Source organism: Balaenoptera ricei, chromosome 3, assembly GCF_028023285.1.
Source record: "Balaenoptera ricei isolate mBalRic1 chromosome 3, mBalRic1.hap2, whole genome shotgun sequence".
Lineage (NCBI taxonomy): Eukaryota > Metazoa > Chordata > Mammalia > Artiodactyla > Balaenopteridae > Balaenoptera > Balaenoptera ricei.
The window spans coordinates 173129097-173152343 of NC_082641.1; the positions used below are offsets into that span (position 1 = coordinate 173129097).

At 47.2% G+C, this 23247-nt stretch overlaps 1 protein-coding gene across 1 annotated transcript in view; it reads right to left on the minus strand.

Moving 5' to 3' along the window:
• CACNA1A (calcium voltage-gated channel subunit alpha1 A) overlaps window positions 1–23247 on the minus strand; it is a 236845-nt gene that overhangs the window by 111583 nt on the left and 102015 nt on the right. Inside the window, exons 4-6 of the mRNA XM_059918274.1 lie at window positions 15736–15827; window positions 12664–12816; window positions 8423–8616 (exon numbers count right to left, since the gene is read on the minus strand). Of these exons, the coding sequence (XP_059774257.1) occupies window positions 8423–8616; window positions 12664–12816; window positions 15736–15827 (439 nt within the window). The remainder of the gene's footprint in view (window positions 1–8422; window positions 8617–12663; window positions 12817–15735; window positions 15828–23247) is intronic.

Consider the following 23247-nt stretch of genomic DNA (forward strand, 5'->3'; position numbering starts at 1 on the left):
CAGAGACTGCATGGCCCACAAAGCCTAAAATATTTAAGATTCTGCCACATATATAAAATTTTCTTAATTATCTTGTTGGCTGCCTGCTTCTCCCAACAAAATGTCAACTCCCCCCAAACAGGGATTTTTTTGTCTCTTCCATTTGCTGCATATCCTTGGTGCCTAGAACGTTACCTGCATGCAGTACACATTCAATGAATGTTTGTTGAATGAATGCGTGATCTAAAGTCCCCCAGATCTGATGCTTTGATGTTGGCCAAAATAAACATCTATGAATTATACAAGGGCTTAGGTCAAAGATCAGTTTCAACCAATAGTGACCATTTGTCAAGGGACTTGCATTTATAATCATCAACTAAGCACAGTTTTACCACTTTCTTAATTGACATTAAGTGAGGAATAGAAATAGAGAGTAAGAGAAACACACAGAGAAAAGCACAGAGAGGTGGGGGAGAGAGAGGAATAAAGAGGCGAAGAAAGGAAAGGAGGAGAGAGAAAGAGAGAGAGACAGGAAGAAACAGAGAGAGACAGAGAGACCAAGAATTAAGAGAGGCAAAGACAGAGAGGGGGAAAAAAACCAGAAGAGGAGAGTCATAGAGAGAGGGAGGGAGTGTAACAGTTAGTGCCCAGTGCTGGGTTCAAATCCTGACTTCACTACCCTTGACTAGGGGATCTTGGCAGGTCACTGCATCCCTGTGAGCCTCAGTTTCCTCATCTGGAAGATGGACCTAAAAATATTTCCCCTCATGAGGTTGTTTTATGGATCAGTTAATGATGCAAAGAAGATGTAGGGATGCAGTAGGCTCTCAGAGAATGGTAAAAAGTTAACTCAAGATGTACAGGTCCTGCCAGGGCCCCAGACTCTTCCTCTCCCCACCCTGGTAGCAACTAAGAGAGGGCAAGTCCCATCGCCCACACTGCACCCCCAGGCTGCTTTGGCTCATTCGGTGAGAAGCATGTTGGGTATGTCGTCTGTGTGGGGTGGAGGTGATTTCTGATTTTTTTTTTTTGTTTTTGAGTCACGCATGCACATATGGTGAGGGGGTCCCTGTGAAATAAGGCTGCCTGTTGCTCAAGCAATACACAGAGCCACCAACTTTTGTCTCCAGCAAATGGCTCCAGTGCAGCCCTCCTGGGCTTCCCCATGCCGCCCCCTTGAGCTCAGAGAGCCAGTCCTCCATCCTGTTTGCCATGGGAGGTAGCAAATAGCAGATTCTGAGGGAACTGGTGTTGAGTCAGAGCTGGATTCCAACCTTAACTCCTTGTGTGTGGCCTTGGCCCTCAGTTTCCTCATCTGTAAAATGGGACTATTTAAGGCTCTACCTTAGAGGGTTACCATCAAGGAGTCAACGGGCTGGTGCACAGAGAAACACCCAGAATAGTGCGGTACAGAGGAAATAGCTGATAGCCCATTAGGATTCCAGAAGGCTGCCCAGATCCAACGTGGGCCCCAGGAAGGTCCAGGGATGGGCACAGGAGCCCTCTGGGTCCTTCAGAGGTCCAGGACAAGGGTAGAGATCGGCTATGTTGACTGAGGTTCATTTTATAGCAGTTAGACGTGACTCGGACCACACTTTTGGCACAGAATTTCAATATACTTGCCTTTGCAGTCTTTGGGCTTGGATAAGCACTCACCCCACTACAAAATCCTAATGTGGGCAGGTCCACCATGCCCAGGGATGCCTCAATGCCCCATCTTCAAGGATTCCTGGTCTTCTAGAGCAGGTTTTCTCCACAGTGGCACTCTTGACATTTTGGATTGGGTAACTTGTGGTGGGGGCTGAGCCAGCACGGACAGCAAGAATTTCAGTTACTTGCTAAGCTATCACCTCCTCGGAGGGTTTTCCTAGCCAAGCAACCACAGAAGTCACTGCGAGATTCCCTCAGGCTCAACTGGGGTGGGAATCCTTGGGGAGTCTGTGAATTTGCATGGAAAAAAGTTAATCCTTCACTTTCCCTAATTTCCACCAGAAAGTGGGGCATTATCTTCCATTATGAGGGGAGGCAGCAAACTGCAACAGTGTGGGCAGAACCGGTGATGCCCCTCACCCACAGAAATCACATGTAGTTCACAGATATCCCACAAAATCTTTTAGCTTCAACACTCCCATGAAATTATGGGGGTTATCTGACTCATTGCCAGGTCCTGTTGGCAATGTGTTATAAACACTAAAACGACATTACCAATCTGTTTTTAACAATATTTTTATAACAATTTCAGTACATTTGGCTTCCTTCATCATCTCCAGTCTTTTAATTTATTAGACTTTAAAAATCATTACACTGACAAAGGGGTCTGTGGCTCAACAAGGTTTAAAATTCTTTCAGGTGGATTCTCTTTGCTCCCAATCTTCCATCTTTCTGCCCCAGACTTAGTGAGAGTTTAAAGAAATTCCTCCTTTGAAAATTAACTGCCCTCCTTCCCTTCCGCCCTTCCTCTCTCCCTCCCTCCTTTGCCCTCTCTCAACCCTCCACCTCTCTCCCCTTCCTCCCCAATATCTATTTCTCTGGGTTCAGCTCAGAGCACAGGGAAGAGGAATGCAGAGCTCGCAGGCTGGTACTGCCATTTCCTGTCTGGCAACCTCCGGCAATTTTCTCAACCAGAGTCTTATTTGTAAAATGGGTGACAGTAATCTCTCCTTCACCAGTTATTTATAGACTTTATTTGGGTTTGCCCCCTTTTCAGGATCCCATCCAGGATCCACCATTTCATTTAGTCCTCACGCCTCTTTAGGTTCCTCTGGTCTGGGTCAGTTTCTCAGTCTTTCCTTGTTTGTCATGACCTTGACAGTCTTGAAGAGAACTGCTCAGATATCCTGCAGAATGCCCTCCAATCTGGGTTTGTCTCATGTTTTGCCTACGATTATGGGGTTATGGGTCTTTGAGAAGAAAACCCCGGAGGTGAGGTTCCCTCCTCATCATATCAAATCAAAGATCCTATGATCACACATCCACTGGGATGTCAAAATTTGTCACTTGGTTAAGGTGGTGTCTTCTAGGTTTCTCCACTGTGAAATGATATATGTCCTTTCCTTACGCTATTCTTTAGAAGCGAGTCACTAAGTCCAGCCCATCCTCAAATTGGGGGTGGGGGAAAGATTAAACTCCATTCCTGGAGGGGGACTGTCTATATATATTAAATGGAATTCTTTTGTAAGGAAGATTTGTCTCTTCTTCACTTATTTTGTTTATTTAATAATAAAGCAATAAAATGACCATTTATTATTGTTATGTCAATCAATAAGTCATTTATTTATTTTGACGTGGACTCTCTCTGGACAGGTAATATAAGATAAAAACACCCGGCATACAATGGGCATCCAGAAAATGCTCTTTTTCCTGTCCTTCCTCCCCATCTCCTGGTCTACGAGTAACCAAAAATCTTTTTCCTCCTAAACTCTTAGCAAGACAAGTTTAAATGCACTCCCTGATCATAAAAGTAAATTATGAAACTACTATACATAAAATAGATAAGCAACAAGGATTTACTGTATAGCACAGGGAATTGTATTCAATAGTTTGTAATAACCTAAAATGGAATATAATCTGCAAAAAAATAACTGAATTACTATGCTATACATCTGAAACTAATGCAATATTGTAAATCAACTATCCTTCAATTTAAAAAAAGAGGATAGAAGCAAACTGCTCATTGTAGAATATTTTGACAATATAGAGAAGTATCAAGAAAATAAAGATTCCCGGGCTTCCCTGGTGGCGCAGTGGTTGAGAATCTGCCTGCCAGTGCAGGGGACACGGGTTCAAGCCCTGGTCTGGGAAGATCCCACATGCCGCGGAGCAACTAGGCCCATGAGCCACAATTACTGAGCCTGCGGGTCTGGAGCCTGTGCTCCGCAACGGGAGAGGCCGCGATAGTGAGAGGCCCGCGCACTGTGATGAAGAGTGGCCCCCACTTGCTGCAACTAGAGAAAGCCCTCGCGCAGAAACGGAGACCTAACACAGCCATAAATAAATAAATAAAAATTAAAAAAAAAAAAAGAGTTCTTTAATAAAAAAAAAAAAAAAGAAAATAAAGATTCCCAAATCCCACTACCTAAAGGCCATTTTGGTACAGCAGACTCCAGTCTTTTTTCCTTATATTTTCAAAATTACACACTTGAGATTATAAGGTTCTATGGACTGAATTGTGTCCCTTCTCCAACCCAATTCATGTGTTGAAGCCCTAATCCCCGATGTAATGGCATTTGGAGATGGGGCCTTTGGGAGGTGATTAGGGTTACAGGAGGTCATGAGAGTGGGGCCCGCATGATGAGATTACTGTCCTTGTAGAAGTCACTAATCCCAGAGAGCTTGCTCTCTCTCTCTCTGCCCTCACCATGTGAGGACACAGTGAGAAGGCAGCCGTCTGCAAGCCAGGAAGAGAGCCCTCACCAGAACCAGACCATACTGGCACCCTGATCTCAGACTTCCAGCCTCCAGAACTGTGAGAAAGTACATTTCTGCTGTCTAAGCTGCCCAGTCTATGGTGTTTTGTACTGTCAGCCTGAGCTGACTAAGACATAAGGCTTATCTCACCTTGATTCTTTTTTTAGAATCAGTTCCCCCCCCCACTTGTCATTATATGGTGAGCATTTCCCCGCATCCTTAAATATTCTCCCAACAGATGATTTTTAATGACATGATACTCCCTCATATGGAGGGACCATACGGTATTTAACCAGTTGCTTCCAGTTTTGTTCTATTTTTACAAATAACGCTGGGGTGCACATCCCGATATAAATCTTCGACAGGGGTGCTGATTAGTTAAGGTTAGGCTTTTTCTAAAAGGCACTTTAACCAGGAAGCCAAGTGGGAAAGAAAAGAGACAAATTGAAAAGGGAAAAACCTGGACGGGGCCCCAGCACACCGTGTAGGCGAGCTGCTGTTCCCTTTGCCAAGAACGTTCTTCCCCCAAACATCTGCCTGGCTCTCTCAGTCTCTGTGGGAATGTCACCTCCTCTGAGGAGCATTCCCTCATTGCCTGACCTAAACTAGCCCCCACACCCCAACACCTGTCCTTTTCTGCTGCTGTTGTCCTCATAGGATGACACAGGTCATGTCACCACGTCCCACATTATGTATTTGCTTAATGTCTATCTTCCACCTTCTGAGTAGTTTATTATTTATAATGTTTATTGGTCACATCTGTCTCCCCTACAAGGATGGGGATTTTTGTCTGTTGTCTTCATTGTGTTGTCCCTGATCACCTGATCATTTCCTGGCACACAGTAGGCACTCAATAAGTAATTATGGAATAAACAAATGGATTTCAATGATACTGAGAAAAGAAATGAGATGTTGGGATCATAAAGCACTGCCCACCCAGGTGGACAACATCCATCTGGCATCTGTGCCTGTGGATTCTAAGATGCTTGGAGCAGGTGCTTCTGGACTCTTCCCATGGATCTCACCTGATAGCGGATGGTGAGGTCATGCCCACGGGCTTGGCTCTAGCACAAGCATAAAGGACAGATAGTCCAGACACTGGCCTACCTGTGGCTGGATGGAGCTAAGGGAGTCCTAGGGCAGGCCTGGCAAATGGCAGAGCACAAGGGCAGGACCCAAATGAGTCTGGAAAAGCAATAGCTCTGTCCTCGTCAGCAGAAACTCAAGGATGCCACTTAGCCCCTGCCCTTAGCAATGAGTTGTCCTAGTGGTTGCGTTTCAGGGTGGGGGGAGGTTGTCTTAATTTAGGAAGCCCCAGACAAGGGTTCAGGTGCAAGCACTTCATTTGGGAGATGTTATGAATTGAATTATGTCCCCACCACCCCTGCCCCACCACGATCTGTTGAAGTCCTAACTTCCAGGACCTCAGAATGTGACCTTATTTAGAAATGGGGTTGTTGCAGATGTAATTAGTTAAGATGACGTTGTACTGGAGTAGGGTGGGCCCTAAGCCAATACGACCAGTGTCCTTATAAGAAGACGGCCATGTGAAGATGGGGTATTCGAGTGGACAACAGAGAATCTATAAGCCAAAGAATGCCCAGGATTGCTGGCGGCCACCAGAAGCTGGAAGAGGCAAGGAAGTATCCTCCCCGAGAGCCTTTGGAGGGAGCCTGGCCCTGCTGACACCTTCTGGCCTCCGTACTGTGAGGTAATAAGTGTCTGTTGTTTTAAGCCACCCGGTTTGTGGTACTTTATCACTGCTCTAGGCTCACATCAGGCTCAAATCCCTGCTCCCTGGGTTTCCACCCAAAGCATGACTGTGGGATGTAAGTGCATGGAAAGTTCTAGAAGGCTACTCTGAGTTAGTGGCAGTTACCAGTGGGGTGAGAGTGGCAAATAAAGTGGGACCCAATGGCTCACTCCACTTCTTCAGGTGCTGCTGGAGTTTTCACAATGAAAAATTCATTTACATTTTTAAAAGGAGTGCCCTTTGGGGTGGAAAATTTGGCCTACAAATTTGGACCATGCACTGTTCTAAATGCTTCACATATATTCACCTCCCTCAGTCCTTGTGCCCTGTGAGGTAGGACTGTGCTTCTCCTCATTTTGCACACATGGAAATGGAGGCACAGAGAGCCCAAGTGACTTGTCCAAGGTTGCACAGCAAGGAAGTGGTGGAGTCGGGAGGGGAACCCAAGCAGCCTGATGCCTGACTCTGTTCTCTCAACTGTTTCCCCTGAGTTTGCTTCCCCCAAGGTGATTCAGCTCTAAGCTTCCAGGGCAAATATCCCCTAAGATGATGGTGCTTACAACTATAGAACCCTCTGGAAATTCATGTCCCTGCTCACACTTCCTCATCCACCACTGAGCTCATCTCCATTGTCTTCCTATGAACCTCGGACCCTATTTCTGGATGTCCAACCCCATGATATAACCTGTTTCCATGTTCACACTTTTCTTAGCTCCTGTTCTCCACCCCCACTCTCTGCCTAAGTTTCCTTACCTTCCTGTCTCCCAGCTCTGTTTCACTCCCAGGAGGGTTCATTTCCCTCTGAAGCCTCCTCTTGCAACAGCCTTGTAAAGAAAAAAAACCTAGGGACTTCCTTGGTGGCGCAGTGGTTAAGAATCCTCCTGCCAATGCAGGGGACGTGGGTTCGAGCCCTGGTCTGGGAAGATCCCACATGCCGCAGAGCAGCTAAACCCGTGCGCCACAACTACTAAGCCTGCGCTCTAGAGCCCGTGAGCCACAACTACTGAAGCCCACGTGCCTAGAGCCCGTGCTCCGCAACGAGGGAAGCCACCGCAATGAGAAGCCTGCACACCGCAACGAAGAGTAGCTCTAGCTTGCCACAACTAGAGAAAGCCCGCGTGCAGCAACGAAGACCCAACGCAGCCAAAAATAAATAAATAAATAAATAAATAAATAGAATAAAAAAAAAAGAAAAGAAAAAAACCTAGAGCCCAAGCAAGCTTTGGCCAATTGGGTGTAACCTTTAGCCCAAGCTCTTTGCAGGTCAGGGCCAAGAAAGAGCCTGAGCTTCTCAAACCTGCTGTCTGTTCCTAGAGATGCTATGCAGGACGGAAGCGGGGGGGCGGGGGGCAGGTAGGCGTGTACATCTCTTCTGACCTGAACTTAACATTTTCAAGACCTAGGACAAGAGTACCAACCGAGGCCCACGTATATGTGTAAATATTCAAAAGCCACTGAATAAAACATGCTGTATGCGTCTCCTTTACAAACACACCTTCATAAGCACTTGGAAGGTCAGTCTGGAATTTAGAATCTGGATGTCTGCACTGGATTATGGGGCGGGGACAGCCTTCCCTGCCCCTTGACCATGGCCTGCCACCTGGAGGCAGGGGAGGGGGTGCTCCACACACACATGCATGGACACACCAACTTGCACGTCCAAACTCCAGCCACATCTGTGCCAAGAGCCACCCCAAGGACACCCTTGGCCCTCAGGGGATACAAATGGGTGGTGTAGTCAGAGAACAGACCCATGGAAGAATCTCATGCAAGTCCATGGAATCTGGGCTTGGGGAGGGAATTCTAGGATCTAAGATGACCCAAAATGTGATCTAGAAAGCGGAGTGGTGGTGGCACTAGCTCCTGGTAGACATTTCCTGTCAGCCCCATAGGGAGGGGCATGGCTGGATGAGGGCCAGTGAGGGCTCCAGCACAGAGCCCCTTTGCATAGGTGCTCAAGGACATTTCTCTATCTCTCATCTATGTTGGTTTTTAACTTACACAACCTTTACATATTCAAAAATCTAAAATTATATTTAAAAACTTGTGCAATTAAAAATTATTCAGCATCTGTGTGCCCTCTAGATCTCCATCTCCCGAGGGCCCTTCTCTACTTAAGAGTTCTGAGGACAACACTCCCATATCCTCAAAGGACTGAGCCTCAGGCCGGCTCTCCTGGGGCCGTGTTGAGTTGTCCTTCGGCGGCCTCCCCGGCTCAGGGTCCCTCCACTGCAGCCTCAGGAGTTGGCTGGTCCTGGCTCTCCACGACCCCTTATCACTTACGTTGTAGAGGAGGTCAGTCCACCCTTCCATGGTGATGCACTGGAAAACAGTCAGCACTGCAAATAGGATGTTGTCGAACTGAGTGATCCCATTGTTGGGCCCTTCCCAGTAGGGCTGGCATTTGGTCCCATTGGGGCAGGTGCGGGCAGGTTCCTCTGTCCCACACGGAGCTGGAGACTCACCCTGAATGTCATCTATGAAAGGGAAGGGGAGAAAAATCAGGGGCAAGGGCCAGCAAAACCAGCTCTGAGAAACAGGAGCCAGCGAAGATTCAATGCTGTTGAAGAAAAATGGCTATTGAGATGAATTTATCAGTCTTTTTCCAAAAAGCCCAATGTTTGGCTTTGTTGACCTATTCATGGTTTTCCATTTCATTAATTTCTTCTCTAAGCATTGTTCCTTTTTTGTTCTTTTCCTAAACTTTTGGGATGAATTAACGTTCCTTAAGGCTATAAACTACTCTTTAGGTGCAGCTTTAACTGCATCTCACAAATTCTGTCATGCATTAGTATCATTATTGTTCAAGTAAAATACTTAGCAATTTCCATTATTATTTCTCCTTTGACTCATGGATAGCCAGGAAGCATTAAAAATTTGTCACTTATCTACAAAAATAGGATAATATAATGAATTCCCCTGTACCTATCATCAATTTCAACATTTATCAACTCAGGGCTAATCTTGTTTCATCCACATCCCCTCCCCATACTAAAATATTTTGCCTTGCCACTAAAATATTCTTAAAGCAAATCTCAGACATCCTACCATTTCATCCACAAATAAGAAGCATGTCTCATAATTTCCAAAAACTTTGATTTCCAGCTTAATTGCACTGTGGTCAGAGGATATGTTTTGTACTACTCTGTCCTTTGAAATCTGTCGACATGCACTTTAAGGTCCCAAATACAGTCAGTTTTGGTAACTGTGCTGTGTGCATTTTGAGGTGGTTGGGGGCAGTGTTCTCTAGACTTCCATCAGCACAAATTTGTCAGTTGGGTTGTGTTATTCTTCTGTAGCCTGACTGATTTTTTTTTTGAGATGTACTGGGCTCAGGGAGCTGTTCTGGGGGTGAGGGAGGCCAGTACACACAGTACTCACCCTTAGGCACAGTAGCTAAGCTTTCTCCCCAGATAGCAGGAGGCAGATTGTGAAAATGCCACAAGGAAAGAGACACATGTCAATGGATGTCCCTTTTGCTGGAAACCCAAAACAGCTTCCTGGCAAAGTTGGGCTGGGCCATAAAGGTCGGGTCTGAATTCTAAGGTGTTGATGGGGAGACCGAGGAGAGATGCCTTCATGAGAACACGGAGTTAGGGGAGCACAGAATATCCCAGGCTTTTCCCCATTGGACCAGAGCCGCGGATATGAGGGGATTCTATTCAGTGAACGATACTTTTGAAGGTTTTCAGAGAGTGACACTGTCCGACAAGAAATCAAACAGCTGAGTGTGTAAACTCAAGCTCCCACTAAACAAAAATATATCTCAATGTGATATATTTATATATAGGTTATATATAGCCTACATACAGGCTTTGAAGCCCATTCTTAACCTCCACTTAGTAAGCAACAGAGTGAAATAAACCAACATAGAATGCATGAATCTTATTGGCCTTTGAAACTCCGGTTAAGTAGAAACTCTAGGTCATGCAAAATGACATTTACCATCTCAGAAGGGACACCCACTACTCAAGAAGCAATGACACATCGGCCACTATTTTAAGTTGTGGGAAACCCCTTCCCCACTCACGCCAGATTTGGTACGGGGGCTATTATTTAATGAATACAGATGGGAAGGCAAAATCTTTTAAACATAAGGCTCAGGGCAAGGGGGAAAATTCCATGGGCTCCTGTAATGAATGAGAACCATTGTCTGTTGAGAAGGTCACCTCTGTCCAAAACCTTCTCCATTTCCACCTTGTGTCCAAGTCTGGCTCAATACCTATCCACCAATGTGCGCCCCCCCCCCCCCCCCCCCCCGCCCACCCAGCCCCCGGGTTAGCCCAGTGAACACAGGTCCCTTTCTTTCCTCGGGGCTACAATAGCTCCCGAATATTCACATTTGGTGAGGAGACAAAAGCAGCATCAACCTGCATTGCTATGGACTAGTTGCAGACAAGGGGGTCTTGTTTCCTCAAACTATTTTGGAAGCTCTTAGAAAGCAGGGCACTTCCACTTTTCCTTGGCATTTCTCTGGGAGTTTAGCGCGGTGCTGGGCACACAGGAACCATATTCCTGATAAGGAGAACCTGTCTGCAAGAGAAAACCTGTCTGTCTTTAGCAGCTTTGCCTAGTGGTGTGCTTGATTGCGACCCGCTCCTCCCAACCCCCCACCTGCCCCCTCATCACGAAACACTCTGAGGGCTGCTTCTAGAAAAGCAACCATCCAGAGAGTCTGAGGAATTTGATTATAAATATATTTTAAAATTAACCTGCTGCCTGGGTGTCTGTTTATATCTGTCTCTTACTCACATGCCTTATATTTTTAATTGCGAGCTTTTCAGTCATCCTTCCTAAATCAAGGCCTCCTACCCTCCGGTTGCCTCACCCACATCTGTCCCCTTAAAACCTCAATTCAGACTCAAGCCAGTCCTCTGTCCCCTTTGCTGGAGAGAGAGAGAGAGAAAACAACAACAACAACAAAAAACCCTAGGATCCAGGAATCCTGGTTTCTCTACCTTCGGCTGATTTTTCCGAGGGGCCCTGCCCTGTGTCTCTCCCTCCAGCACTTCCGCCTGGGTGACGAGGCCAGGAGCAGAAATAGCTCTGCCTCAATTAACACCTTCTTCATCGGGGAAAGAAATAATTAGGACATCCCATATTGAGCAAACTTCACAAGCCCAGGAGAGAAGGAGACGGGGGTGGGGGGAGCAAGAAAAAGGAGGCAATAAAAGCATCTCGAATAAACCTTCCTTACTGGGTTTTGCTGCCCTCTGGGAGGTCTGGGGAGAGGGCTCTGCCACCCGGGGGTCATCGGGAAGAGAAGGTGGATGGGAAACCACTCCAGGACAGAATCTTCTTCCTAATAAGACAGGCCTGAAATCTCTTTCCCTTCCCAACGGGCTCCCCTTTGGGCTTTACTGTCTCAATTCACAGTTTCTTTGACGCACGACTAGCGCTGTCATTCAGCCGGTCCACACTGAGGCGGCCCGTGGTCCAAATATTGAAATACAGACTTCCCTCCGATTTGATTTGATTTGGTTCTTGGTCAGAGAGCAAGCAGCTAGGTTTGGATAGCAGGGGATTTAATCAAAGATGTATCTGGAAGCTATTGGGTCCTTGAGTGTGTGGATAGCGTGGGACACTATCCCCAGCAGTTGCCCCGCTGCTGATTCAGAGATGAGCACCAGGGCTGTGCCTCCTGGCCCTCCTGGATTTTCTCCTGCGCCCACCCTGCTTTCTCGATCCAGCAGCTAAGGGGTTGACACTGGCATAGTGCCGGGAGCTCATGAGCCAAGATCCTGCTTGCGCTCTGGTTCTGACTGGCTGGTGCCAGGACTCCCAGCGGGATGGCTTTAAGGCACATTCTGGGGGAGACCAGGAGGAGCCATCCTCGACTCTCCCTTTCCTCCAGGGTAAGGAGGCTTTAGAACTCAGCATGCGCTAGGGTCTGGGGTCACTGCAAGGTAACTAGGCAGAGGCTGTGGGCACCGCGCCTATATTCTGCTGTCATTTGCCCCTACATGCTCCCACCGAAAACACCTTTGATACGTGCTCCAGCCCAGTGTCGGGGCAGCCAGCTGTGCCAGGGCCTTAATGCCCTCCCAGGGGGCAGTCCTTGCCAATGTCGGATAGAATTTGGTGGATAAGTAGCCAGCTCCCTCGCCCCACGTGTGGGATGGCTCTGAGTGTGACCTACACTGTTCCCCCGAGGTGCCCAATGGAACTGAGGTCTGGTTGCCCAAGATGGTAACCTACTTGATAACACCCCCCTTTACTAGATGTTTTCCCTTCCCTGTCTCACTTCTCCACTCCTCTGATGGTGCTTCCTGGGATCACTTCCCAAATAAACCACTCACCCCGGGACAGCTTCTCAGGGACCCCAATGCAATGCCCCGGCGACAACCAAGATCTTGGGGACTGTCTCACCCCCTGCCTTGCCTGCAGTGCTTTCGGGAGGAGGTTCTACCAGCTTCCAGGAGAAAGAAGCAAACCCCTGTAGATCCCTTCCAGGAGCTTATCCCTAAGGGAAGAAAGAAAGGGGAGGAAGGTTGGGAAAAAAATACGCTGCTGCTCGGACCTACCTGTGCCCTCTTCAAAGCAGGTGGTATGAAATTTTCCCATATAAAATTCTAACCCTATGATTGCAAAAATAAGGATTGCAAAAAAGAGGAGGAGGCCGATCTGCAGCAGGGGGATCATTGCCTTCATGATCGACTTCAGGACGACTTGTAAACCTGGGGAGACACAGAGAGAGAGGCCCCACAGGCCCGTGAGAAGGCACCCCAAAACCCCACCCCCAAGATGCCTCCTGAGGGAACCCAGAGCACACAGGAGGCTGGGGACCGGGCGAGAGTGAGGGAAGATAGATGGAAGACACAGAGGCTGCTCGTTATAATAATAGGAACCAGTCCTCCTAATATTTTAGAGCACTTTTTTTTTTTTTGGTTTTGTTTTGGCCGCGCCGTGCGGCTTGTGGGATCTTAGTTCCCCAAGCAGGGACTGAACCCGGGACCATGGCAGTGAAAGCTCGGAGTCCTAACCACTGGACCGCCAGGGAATTCCCCACTTTTTATCTTTAAAATATTTTTAAAAGTATTGGACATAGGCTGTCCCATTTGATGACCTTTTGGGCAAGAAAGAGGTGGAAATTCATGGCTTTCTGAGCCCCGTTCTTGGGTGTTGGGTGGCTTTCACCCAGAGCGGGGTGACTTTTTCTCACTTCTTTCCACCAAGAGAGGGCGTCTTTTCCTAATTCATACAAAGGCGCCATATACGCTAGTTGCAGCTCTGCCTGAGAAAGCGGTCAATGTCCTAGTTCCAACCCTGAGAAACCAGACATTATTTTATTGGCTTTTAGCAACAACCCCATGAGGCAGGCGCACGTGTAAAATTATCCCCACTTTACAGAGGTGGGAAGCAAAGCTCAGCGGATGTCATGATTCACCTTAGGGCATGATAAATAACAGGGCCAGGATTTGAATCCAGGTCGGAATGATGTCAAACCCTCTGTTTGTAACCACTGTTCTGTATGTTTAGGAAAGTCTATGGTTAAAATGAGGATTCAAACATATAGCTTGGGTCTTGCTTCTTGATGAGAAGAACTTCCCATGGCCCACGATTAGCACCTCCTGATGGGTGGAGACCACAGGGAGACTATGTTACTCCAAGAGGTCCAAAATGTAAGGCTGATGCATGTGGCAGAGTGGCTAAGGCTCTGGACACTGGCTGAAGTTGATGCCCAGGCCAGATCTCCTTTGCTGTTGGTGGACCCTCCCTCCAGCTGCTGTGGGCATTTGCTGCTAACGGCTCCCAGATGCTCCTCTTTTCATAGAATTGCCCTTGGTTATCAAAAGCTCCCCACCTGGGAGGCTATCGCTTCCCCACCTCCCACCCCCAATAACTGACCACAGAAATGCAAAAGACCAGCCTGTTGCCTCAAGTAGGAGACAACTCTGACGCTATTCACACCCCAGAGCTCCCTGCAGGATCCGGCTGAGACTGCATCTTTGTTCAGATCCTTCCACTACCCCGTCCTGCTGCCCTCATTCTCTCTCTCCTGACGGCACTCCCCCAATATAGCAAGTGCATCTGAACACCTATCTAAATCTGCTTCTAGGGAACCTGACTTAGTCATCTCCTGACTAGCAAAGTGATCTTGAGCAAGTCACGTTCCCATTCTGAACCTTGGTTTCTTCGTCTGTAAATGGGGATTAGAATAGCACCTCCCTCTCAGGATTAAATGAGAGGGTTCATACCTAGCAAAGTCCCTGGCACATCATAGGTGGTCATTAAACAAAAATTCTTATTAGTGTTAGCTTTGGGATGGTCCTTGATTTAATATGACATAGGCACCCACTGGAATCTTGCAGACACCTGAGTAGAAGTGCCTTCTTTCTAACAAAAAGACCCTGCTGGTGGTTATCTGGAAAATCTTACTCTTTAAATCTGGATGGCAATGAACTTGAAGAATGAAGCTAATGAAATGTGAAATGGTGGTAATAACAGAACCTACTTCACAGGCTTGTTGTGAGGATTAATGAGTTAAAAAAATGGCAAATACTTAGAACAGCGCCTGGTACATAGTAAATGCTTATAAATAGAAAATAATAATACAGGGAGATCATATTAAGTGCTTATAAATAAAAACTAATAGCACAGGGAGATTAGCTCGGTGCTTTGTACCACCTAGAGGGGGAGGATAGGGAGGGTGGGAGGGAGATGCAGGAGGGAGGGGATATAGGGATATATGTATGCATATAGCTGATTCACTTTGTTATACAGCAGAAACTAACACAACATTGTAAGGCGATTATACTCCAATAACGATGTTAAAAAAAATAGGAATTATTGTTATTATTACTACTACTACTACTACTGAGGCAGTAGGACAGAAAAAGTTTAGCCCTGTTTTGTTTTGTTTTTCTTTTGTTTTTTCCAGCTGAACCTAATCCTGACCCTGTATAGTGCAGCCACCCACAGAGGATCTGGAGGAGAAGCATCCCTGGAGGACGAGAAAATAGCACGGAACGAGTATAGACTTTGGAGCTCATCGCTGTCAAGCTGTAAGAACTCAGGTGAGTCATTTAACCTTTCTGAGCCTCCACCTTTTCATCTGTAAAATGGGTTCACTGGGTGATCGTGAGGATGAGCTAAGATAATACACAAAAAGCTCTTTCTGCTGTGCCCGGTACACAGCAGGCACTCAATGAATGGTAACGGTCATTGCCACCAGTATTACCAGCCTTGGGGTCAGACTGGCTAACTCTTAATTCTGCCATTCTCAGCCACGTGACTTTGCTCAAGTTATTCAGCCGCCCTGAGCTTCAGTTTCCCCATCTGTAAAACGGAGATAGCAGCATTATCGACTTCACAGGGTTGTGAGTGTGAGGACCTGGGTGGCGCTTACCATGGCTCCTGATGGAGAAATGCTCAGTAAATGGGTGCGGCTCCTGGCTGGCTTTCAGGCGCTCACCCAGACCTGCAGCCAGATGCCTGGTGGGGAGTCCTCTGAGGGACTTCCCCAAAGTGGAGGCTGCCCTGACCCAGGCTGGGGACGCACCCAAGGGTTCCTGTGACACGCTATGCAGAGGGGAAACCAAGGGCTCACGGGACCCCCTGAGCAGACCCCTGGTCACGGTTGGAAACTCACGCACTTGGGATTCCAGACACCAGCTTGAGCGGCCGCAGCACTCGAACTGCCCTCAGCGTTCTTAGGTCAAACTCCGTCCCAACTGTTGCCAAGATGCTGGAAGAAAGAAGCCAGAACAGAAAGCAGAAGGTGGGTTTCAGGGTCAGAGCGGTGGGCGGGGGTTCGATGTTGTGGTGTATTGGCTGGGTGACCACAGGCAGGTGACTTTACATTGCTGGGCCTCAGTTTCGTCACCTGTAAAACAGTGTTAATAGTACCTGCTTCACAGGATAACAGATGATTTACAAAGACCCCACATAGGTGTATGGTTGATGATACTCGATAAACATTAGGCTGAGAAGAACAGAAGCTTCCTGTGGCACCTGGTCGGGGTGACTTTCAGTGTATTTTGCAACTCACAATCAGGATGGATCCTGGGGAGGCTGGGAGGCCCTGGGTGAAGGACCAGGGGGAGTGGCAGATCCTTCGGGGCTCAGGTCTCTTTACCAACTGGCAAGAAAGCAGTTTAGTGTTAAGATCCCAGCCAGCATGGGTTCAAATCTCAGCTCTGCCACTTCCCAGCTGGGTGACCTTGGGCAAGTTACTTCCCCTCTCCATGCCTCAGTTCCCCCTTTTGAATAACAGGGATCACAACAGTACCTACACCTCAAAGGGGTGTGAGGATTAAATGAATCGATACACGTGAAGTGGTTGGCATTGTGGCCAGAACACAGGAAGTGTACTAAGCTACTCAAACAACCCAAACAATGGGTGTAGCCCTGCGGGGGTGGACCAGCTGACATCAGCTCCAGAAGGGGACTACAGACCCCGAACCTCAGGGCAAAAAGTCACTCCTGTAAATACAGGTGAGTAAGAATCACGGTGATAGGTGAGAGGACCCTCCCGTAGAAAGCCCCCCCGTAAAGACCCCATCCTAAGACCTCATTTGTAAAAAGTATTGCTGGTGAGAAAAAGGGTCCCAGAGACCCTCCTCAACCCAAGGAACCCCCACACCCGTTTCCTGAATAAGAAATGTAGTAGGAACCACCATGGAACTATGCCACAGAAGAGGTTGTTGTTGGAGCCTCACATGATGGGCAAGAAATGCTGAAAAACAGAGGGCTCTGTGGTTAAGAGGAGGGAGACCACGCAAATAATTTGGGGCTGTCTTCAGTTTTGTCCAGGGATCTGGACCTTATGACTTTTACTTTGAACAACCATATCTGCATCTGTGAATACCCAGTTTCTACATCTCTTTGTCTTTTTAAAAAATAAATGTATTTATTTATTTATTTTTGGCTGTGTTGGGTCTTCGTTGCCGCGCTCGGGCTTTCTCTAGTTGCGGTGAGCAGGGGCTACTCTTTGTTGCGGTGCGCGGGCTTCTCCTTGCGGTGGCTTCTCTTGTTGTGGAGCGTGGGCTCTAGGCGTGAGGGCTTCAGTAGTTGTGGCACATGGGCTCAGTAGTTGTGGCACGCGGGTTCAGTAGTTGTGGCTCACGGGCTCTAGAGTGCAGGCTCAGTAGTTGTGGCGCACAGGCTTAGTTGCTCCGTGGCATGTGGGATCTTCCCGGACCAGGGCTTGAACCTGTGTCCCCTGCATTGGCAGGTGGAGTCTTAACCACTGCGCCACCAGGGAAGTCCCATCTTTGTCTTTTTTTAAATTTAATTTTTATTTTATATTGGAGTATAGTTGAGTTTCAATGTTGTGTTAGTTTTAGGTGTACAGCAAAGTGATTCAGTTATACATATACATACATCCATTCTTTTTCAGATTCTTTTCCCATATAGATTATTATAGAATATTGAGTAGAGTTCCCTGTGCTATACAGTAGGTCCTTGGTGATTATCTATTTTATATATAGTATATCTCTTTGTCTTTGAGACAACCAGTATCTGCATCTGTAAATAACCAATATTGGCACGCCTTTGTCTCAGGACTTTCTTTGAAGCTGAGACAGGCCCAGGGAGTGAATTCCCCTGTGGGAGCAGCCCTCCACCAAAGATTGCTGGGAGTAGGTGGATGAATTCCCCAGCTCCCCTGCCCCCTCCTCCCAGATCCTCTGAGGTGTGAGTTCTACACAGGCTCCCAGAGAGGCTGAGCCCGGCTGCCCGCAGCGGGTAACCTGCTTGACCCTTCATTCTTCCTTGTCTCCCCACCCTTGTCCCCCACCCACACTTCCTGGAGTCACTTCCCAGATGAACTACTTGCACCTGAATCCTTGTTTCAGGGTCAATATGGAGGCACACCAAACTAAGACCCAACTCTTTTTCCAACTATTCCTAGAGCAGAGACGGGTCTATTAGGTTGGGCTGACCTCCTTTTCCACCATCAACAAATGCATATCTGAACACGTCCTGTGTGCTGGGCAAAGCAATACCTGAGGTCCTCCTTGCCCCACGGAGCTGATGTGGGAGAAAAATGTTTAACCAAAAAAGGCACACAGAGAATGAATCCGTCACAGGTGTCATGCATTCTTCGAGAGAGCAGGGGAAAACAACAGCTCTGAGGGCACACAGCAGGTAGTGTTAACTCATCTGGGACCCAGGGAGGACCCCGTCTCAAGCTGAGGGCTCACGGAAGAGGAGGAGGAATCTGGTCCATGGGGGAAGAACTTTCCAGGCTGACAGAATGGCAGAGACAGAGAGCCTGGGGTGGGAAGGAGCTTGGCAAATTCAAAGAATGAGATGGTGCATGGTGGGGATTTGGATGGTGCCATGAAGCTGAAGTATAGGTGGGGGCCATGCCATGCAACCCCAAAGAACTTTTCATTCATTTAATTCTATTTTTCTCTTTCTCTCCCAACTTTCCGATATACACTGGCATTCCTCAAACTCCATCCTATAGATCACCAGTCTATTTCACTTTCTTCCTTCTTGGCAGATAAAAGCCATTAGTGAGGGCATGCACAGTAAATGACAAGCATTTGTTGAGTTTTCATTCACTCACTTCACAAACATTCACTGGGCACCTACAATGTGCCAGGCTCTGTCTAGGTCCTGGGGACAAGAGTCATAGGAATCCCTGTTTGCATGGGGGAGGCTGAGAATAAACGCAGTAAATATGCCAGATGTCAGGGTGATGAGTACAAGGGAGAAAAGCAGTGCAGAGAAGGGGGTGCATTGGTAGCGTGGGGCAGGGTGAGTGGAGTGATGACACACATATCAATTGGTAAAGGCCAACTGCTCTTTCCTGCCTGGCAGGGAAGTAGTTCAGAGTTAAGGATGTTCAGACCAGCACTGCCCAGTAGAACCTTAAGAAGAGCCATGTGTTGGACATAGAGAACAGACTGGTGGTTGCCAAGGGGGAGGGGGTTGAGGGAGGGATGGAGTGGGAGGCTGGGGTTAGCAGATGTAAGCTTTTATATATAGAATGGATGAACAACGAGGTCCTGCTGTACAGCACGGAGAACTATATTCAATATCCTATGATAAACCATAATGGAAAAGAATATAAAAAAAGAGAATGTATATATATGTATAAGTGAATCACTCTGCTGTATAGCAGAAATTAACACAACATTGTAAATCAACTATACTTCAATTAAAAAAAAGAAAAGAAAAAAGGAGAAAAAAAGAGGAAAAAACAAGAAGAGCCATGTGTGAAATTTAAAATTTTCCAGTAGCCACATTAAAAGTCAAAAGAAACAGGTAAAATTAATTTTAATAAATATAGTTTCTTTAACCTGGTGTATCTGAAGCATTATCATTTCAACAGGCAATCAATATGAAAGATTATTCACAAGACATTTTATACATTCTTTCCTTTGGAGTACGTCTTTGAAATCTTGGTGCAGATTCTACACCTATGGCACATCTAAACTCAGGTGCTCAATGGCCACACGTGGCCAGTGGTGAATGGACCACACAGCTCAGGTACGGAGAAAGAGTCAGTGGGATAAAGATGTGAAGTGAGCCACAGGAATATGTCAGAGGAAAACTCTAGGCAGAGGGACAGTCAGTGCAAAGGTACATGTGAGGGACAGTCAGTGCAAAGGTACATGTGAGGAACAGCAAGGAGGCTAGTGTGGCTGGAACCGAATAAGCCAGGGTGACAGTGGGAGGAGATGAGGCCTGGGGGGTGATGGGGCCGATGGTGCAGGGCCTTGTGGGCCACGGTGAGGACTTTGGCTTTTGCTCCGAGTGAAGTAGGAGCCATGGAGGGTTCTGAGCACTGAAGAGACATGATCTGACTTGTATTAAAATAAGACCCCTCTGGGGGTCAAGGCCAGAAGCTGGGAGACGAGGGGGGAGGTGACTGCCCTGGTCCAGGTGAGAGATGATGGGTTTAGACCCGGTCGTACTGGACACAAGGATAAAGCTGAGATGAACTCAGCTCTGCCCTTAGATGACCATACAAGTAAGTGGGTGAGAGATTCAAGTCCTTTTGGCTCCAGGGCTGTAAGAGGCAGAAACGAGAAGGAAATGAGTACAGACAGGAGGGCTGGGGACAGCATGATTGTGCAGCCCAAGTCTGAAGAGGCAGCACAGCACAAAACGTTACAAAATCTTAGACCTGGAGTTAAACCCTGACCCTGAATTTTCTCATTACATGGCCTTTGCCCTAACTTCTCTGAGCCTCTGAAATGCAGACAATCCAGCCTCCCTCCTGCCCAGTGCAATCTTAGCTGGCACCCAAGGTGTACTATCTCCCGACTCCCTCCCTGGATGGATGACAAAGAGTTAGGAGAAGAACAGGAGGAGGGGGAAGGCTTCTCAGGCCGAGAATGTCCTACAGAGGCAGAAGGCTTCCCTCAGGATACGTGGTCGGGGGAAACCGGAGGCAGAGAAGGTGGGTCTTGTCGTCTGGACAGTGAGAGTCATGTAAGGTTTTGGAGCAAGGGAGGGATGTGATTAGGGTTGGCGTTAGGAAGACAAGCCTGACAGCTGAAAGGACAGATTGGTGGTGATGGAGGGAGGAATTAGGAGGCAGCCACAAGAGCCGACCGGCGTAATGAGGGCTAGAACTAGGACAAAGGCAGTGGGAGTACAAAGGAGGCCCCAATTTATATATAGCTGCCATTGACTGCTGTGCACCAGGAAACTTGCCTGGGCTCATCAAGTCCTCCCTGCATACCAGCAGCCAGCAGGATGAGTCCCATTTTACAGAGGAGGAAACTGAAGCCCAGATAAGTTACTAATGCATGGAGGTCCACACCGCCAAGTAAGAATGTGAACCCAGGACCCCAGGACTCCTGAACCCTAGTTTTCTACCTCACGTGGCTTGTTGGATGGGGTGGGGGCAATGGTGGGAAAGAAAGGGAAGGGAAGAATGGCTTTCTGATTATGATTGGAACACCAAGTGGTCCATTTATTCAACCAGGGTTTATTGAGCACCTGCTATGCACCAGCCACTCAGGTAGGACCTGAGGATGCCACCATGAACAAAGTGTCAATGGGAAAATATACGGTATGTCAGATGGTGTGAAGCACTATGGAGAACAATACGGCAGCCGCCAGGGCTTCCTATGGAAGGATGGAGCATGTGGTGGGAGAGAGGGGTTAAGACTGGGTTACCTGAAGGATGGAGTTGTCAACTGAGATGGGGACGATGGAAGAAGGGGGTGGTTTGGAGGAAGATCAAGAGCTGGATTGTGGACACGTTAAGTTTGGGAAGCCAGTTTTCTGTAATTCCCTCACTAAAACCTTCCAGTGGCTTCTATCATGCTTAGAATAAAATCCAAACGGTAGCGTGACCATAAGACCTTGTGTGACTTTACTCCCACTGACTGCTCTGTGCTATACTCCAGGCACTTTGGCTTTCTGTTCTTCCAATGGGAAAATCTCCTTTCCACCATGGGAATGCTACGTTGGCCATCTCTTCTACTTCAAACACTTGCCCCATCCCGTCAACTCTCTCCCCCTTTTCTTAGCTGGCCCTCTTCAAATCCTTCAGATTGCAGCTCAAATTTTTCTTCTCAGAGAGGATTTCCATGTCCCCTCCGGATAAAGAGAACCTTCACTCTCTGGAATTATACTGTTTATTAAGTTGTATATATTATTCACCTCCTCTTCTAGAATATCAGCTCCAGGAGGTCAGAGACTTTTTTTTTTTTTATTGGGGTATAGTTGTTTTACAATGTTATGTTAGTTTCTACTGTACAGCAAAGTGGAGTTCCCTGTGCTATACAGCAGGTTCTCATTAGTTATCTATTTTATACATATTAGTTAGTGTATATATGTCAATCCCAATCTCCCAATTCATCCCACTCCCTTGGTGTCCATACGTTTGTTCTCTACGACTGTGCAGAGACTTTTTTTTGGTAGTACCTGCAGCACCTTTCGTGACGCAGCAGGTACTCAATGCATATTTGGTGAATGCGTCAGGAGTGGTCGAGGGTAGGGTTATGGTAGACCAGATATCCCAGGGTAGATAGCTAAAATGAAAAAAGCCAAGAATCCCCAGTGGAATGTTGGGGAAGGGCAAAAAAAAAAAAAAAAAGAGACAAGTAGAGGAAAGATATTGGTGAAAAAGAGGGAGAAGTCACAGAGGCAGGAGGAGACCTGGCAGAAGAGTGTCATCCCTGAGGGTCAAGTTCAAAAGCGTTTCGAGAAAGGAGAGGTCATTGGTCTCCAGGGCAGCACAGAAATGAGTAAGATGCAAGGGATGAAAAGCATCCACTACACAGCACTGGGGAGTCTCGCCATGGTTGATGGCTGGAGAGAGCAAGAGGAGAGGAACTGGAAACAAGAGCCTGGGTATGAGAAGAGAGTCTTTTTAGGGTGGAAGAGAACTGAGTATGTTTATGTGTCGAGAGAGAAAAGTCGATGACGTATCCCTTGGCCTTTAGAGCCATGCTGCCTGATAGAGTAACCATTAGCTACACATAGTTGTTTAAATATACATTTATAACTAAATTAGACATTCAGTTCCTCAGTCACATTAGTCGCACTTACACATAACTATTTAAATATATAATTAATTTAATTTAAATCAAATGAGAACTTCAGTTCCTCAGTCGACTTTTAAGTGCTCCACAGCCACAGGTGGACAGTCGCATACAAAGAACATTTCCATCATTGTAGAAAGTTCCATTGGATGGTGTTGCTCTAGCATGTACCCCCACTAGGGCAGGAATTTTCATCTGTTTTGCTCACAGCTGTATCCCCAGGACCTAAAACTGTGCCTGGCATAGAGGAGGTGCCCAATAAATGTTTGTTGAATGAATGAATGAATAAATAATGAAGTGAAATGTAGGAAAGCATAGTGATAACTAATAGACTATATTCCAGAAGAGATGGAAGTCTGTGTAGACGGCAGGACTTGTCTTTTTTTTTTAATTAATTTATTTATTTTTGGCTGTGTTGGGTCTTCGTTTCTGTGCGAGGGCTTTCTCTAGTCGCGGCAAGTGGGGGCCACTCTTCATCGCGGTGCGCGGGCCTTCTCACTATCGCGGCCTCTCTTGTTGCGGAGCACAGGCTCCAGACGCGCAGGCTCAGTAGTTGTGGCTCACGGGCCTAGTTGCTCCGCGGCATGTGGGATCTTCCCAGACCAGGGCTTGAACCCGTGTCCCCTGCATTGGCAGGCAGATTCTCAACCA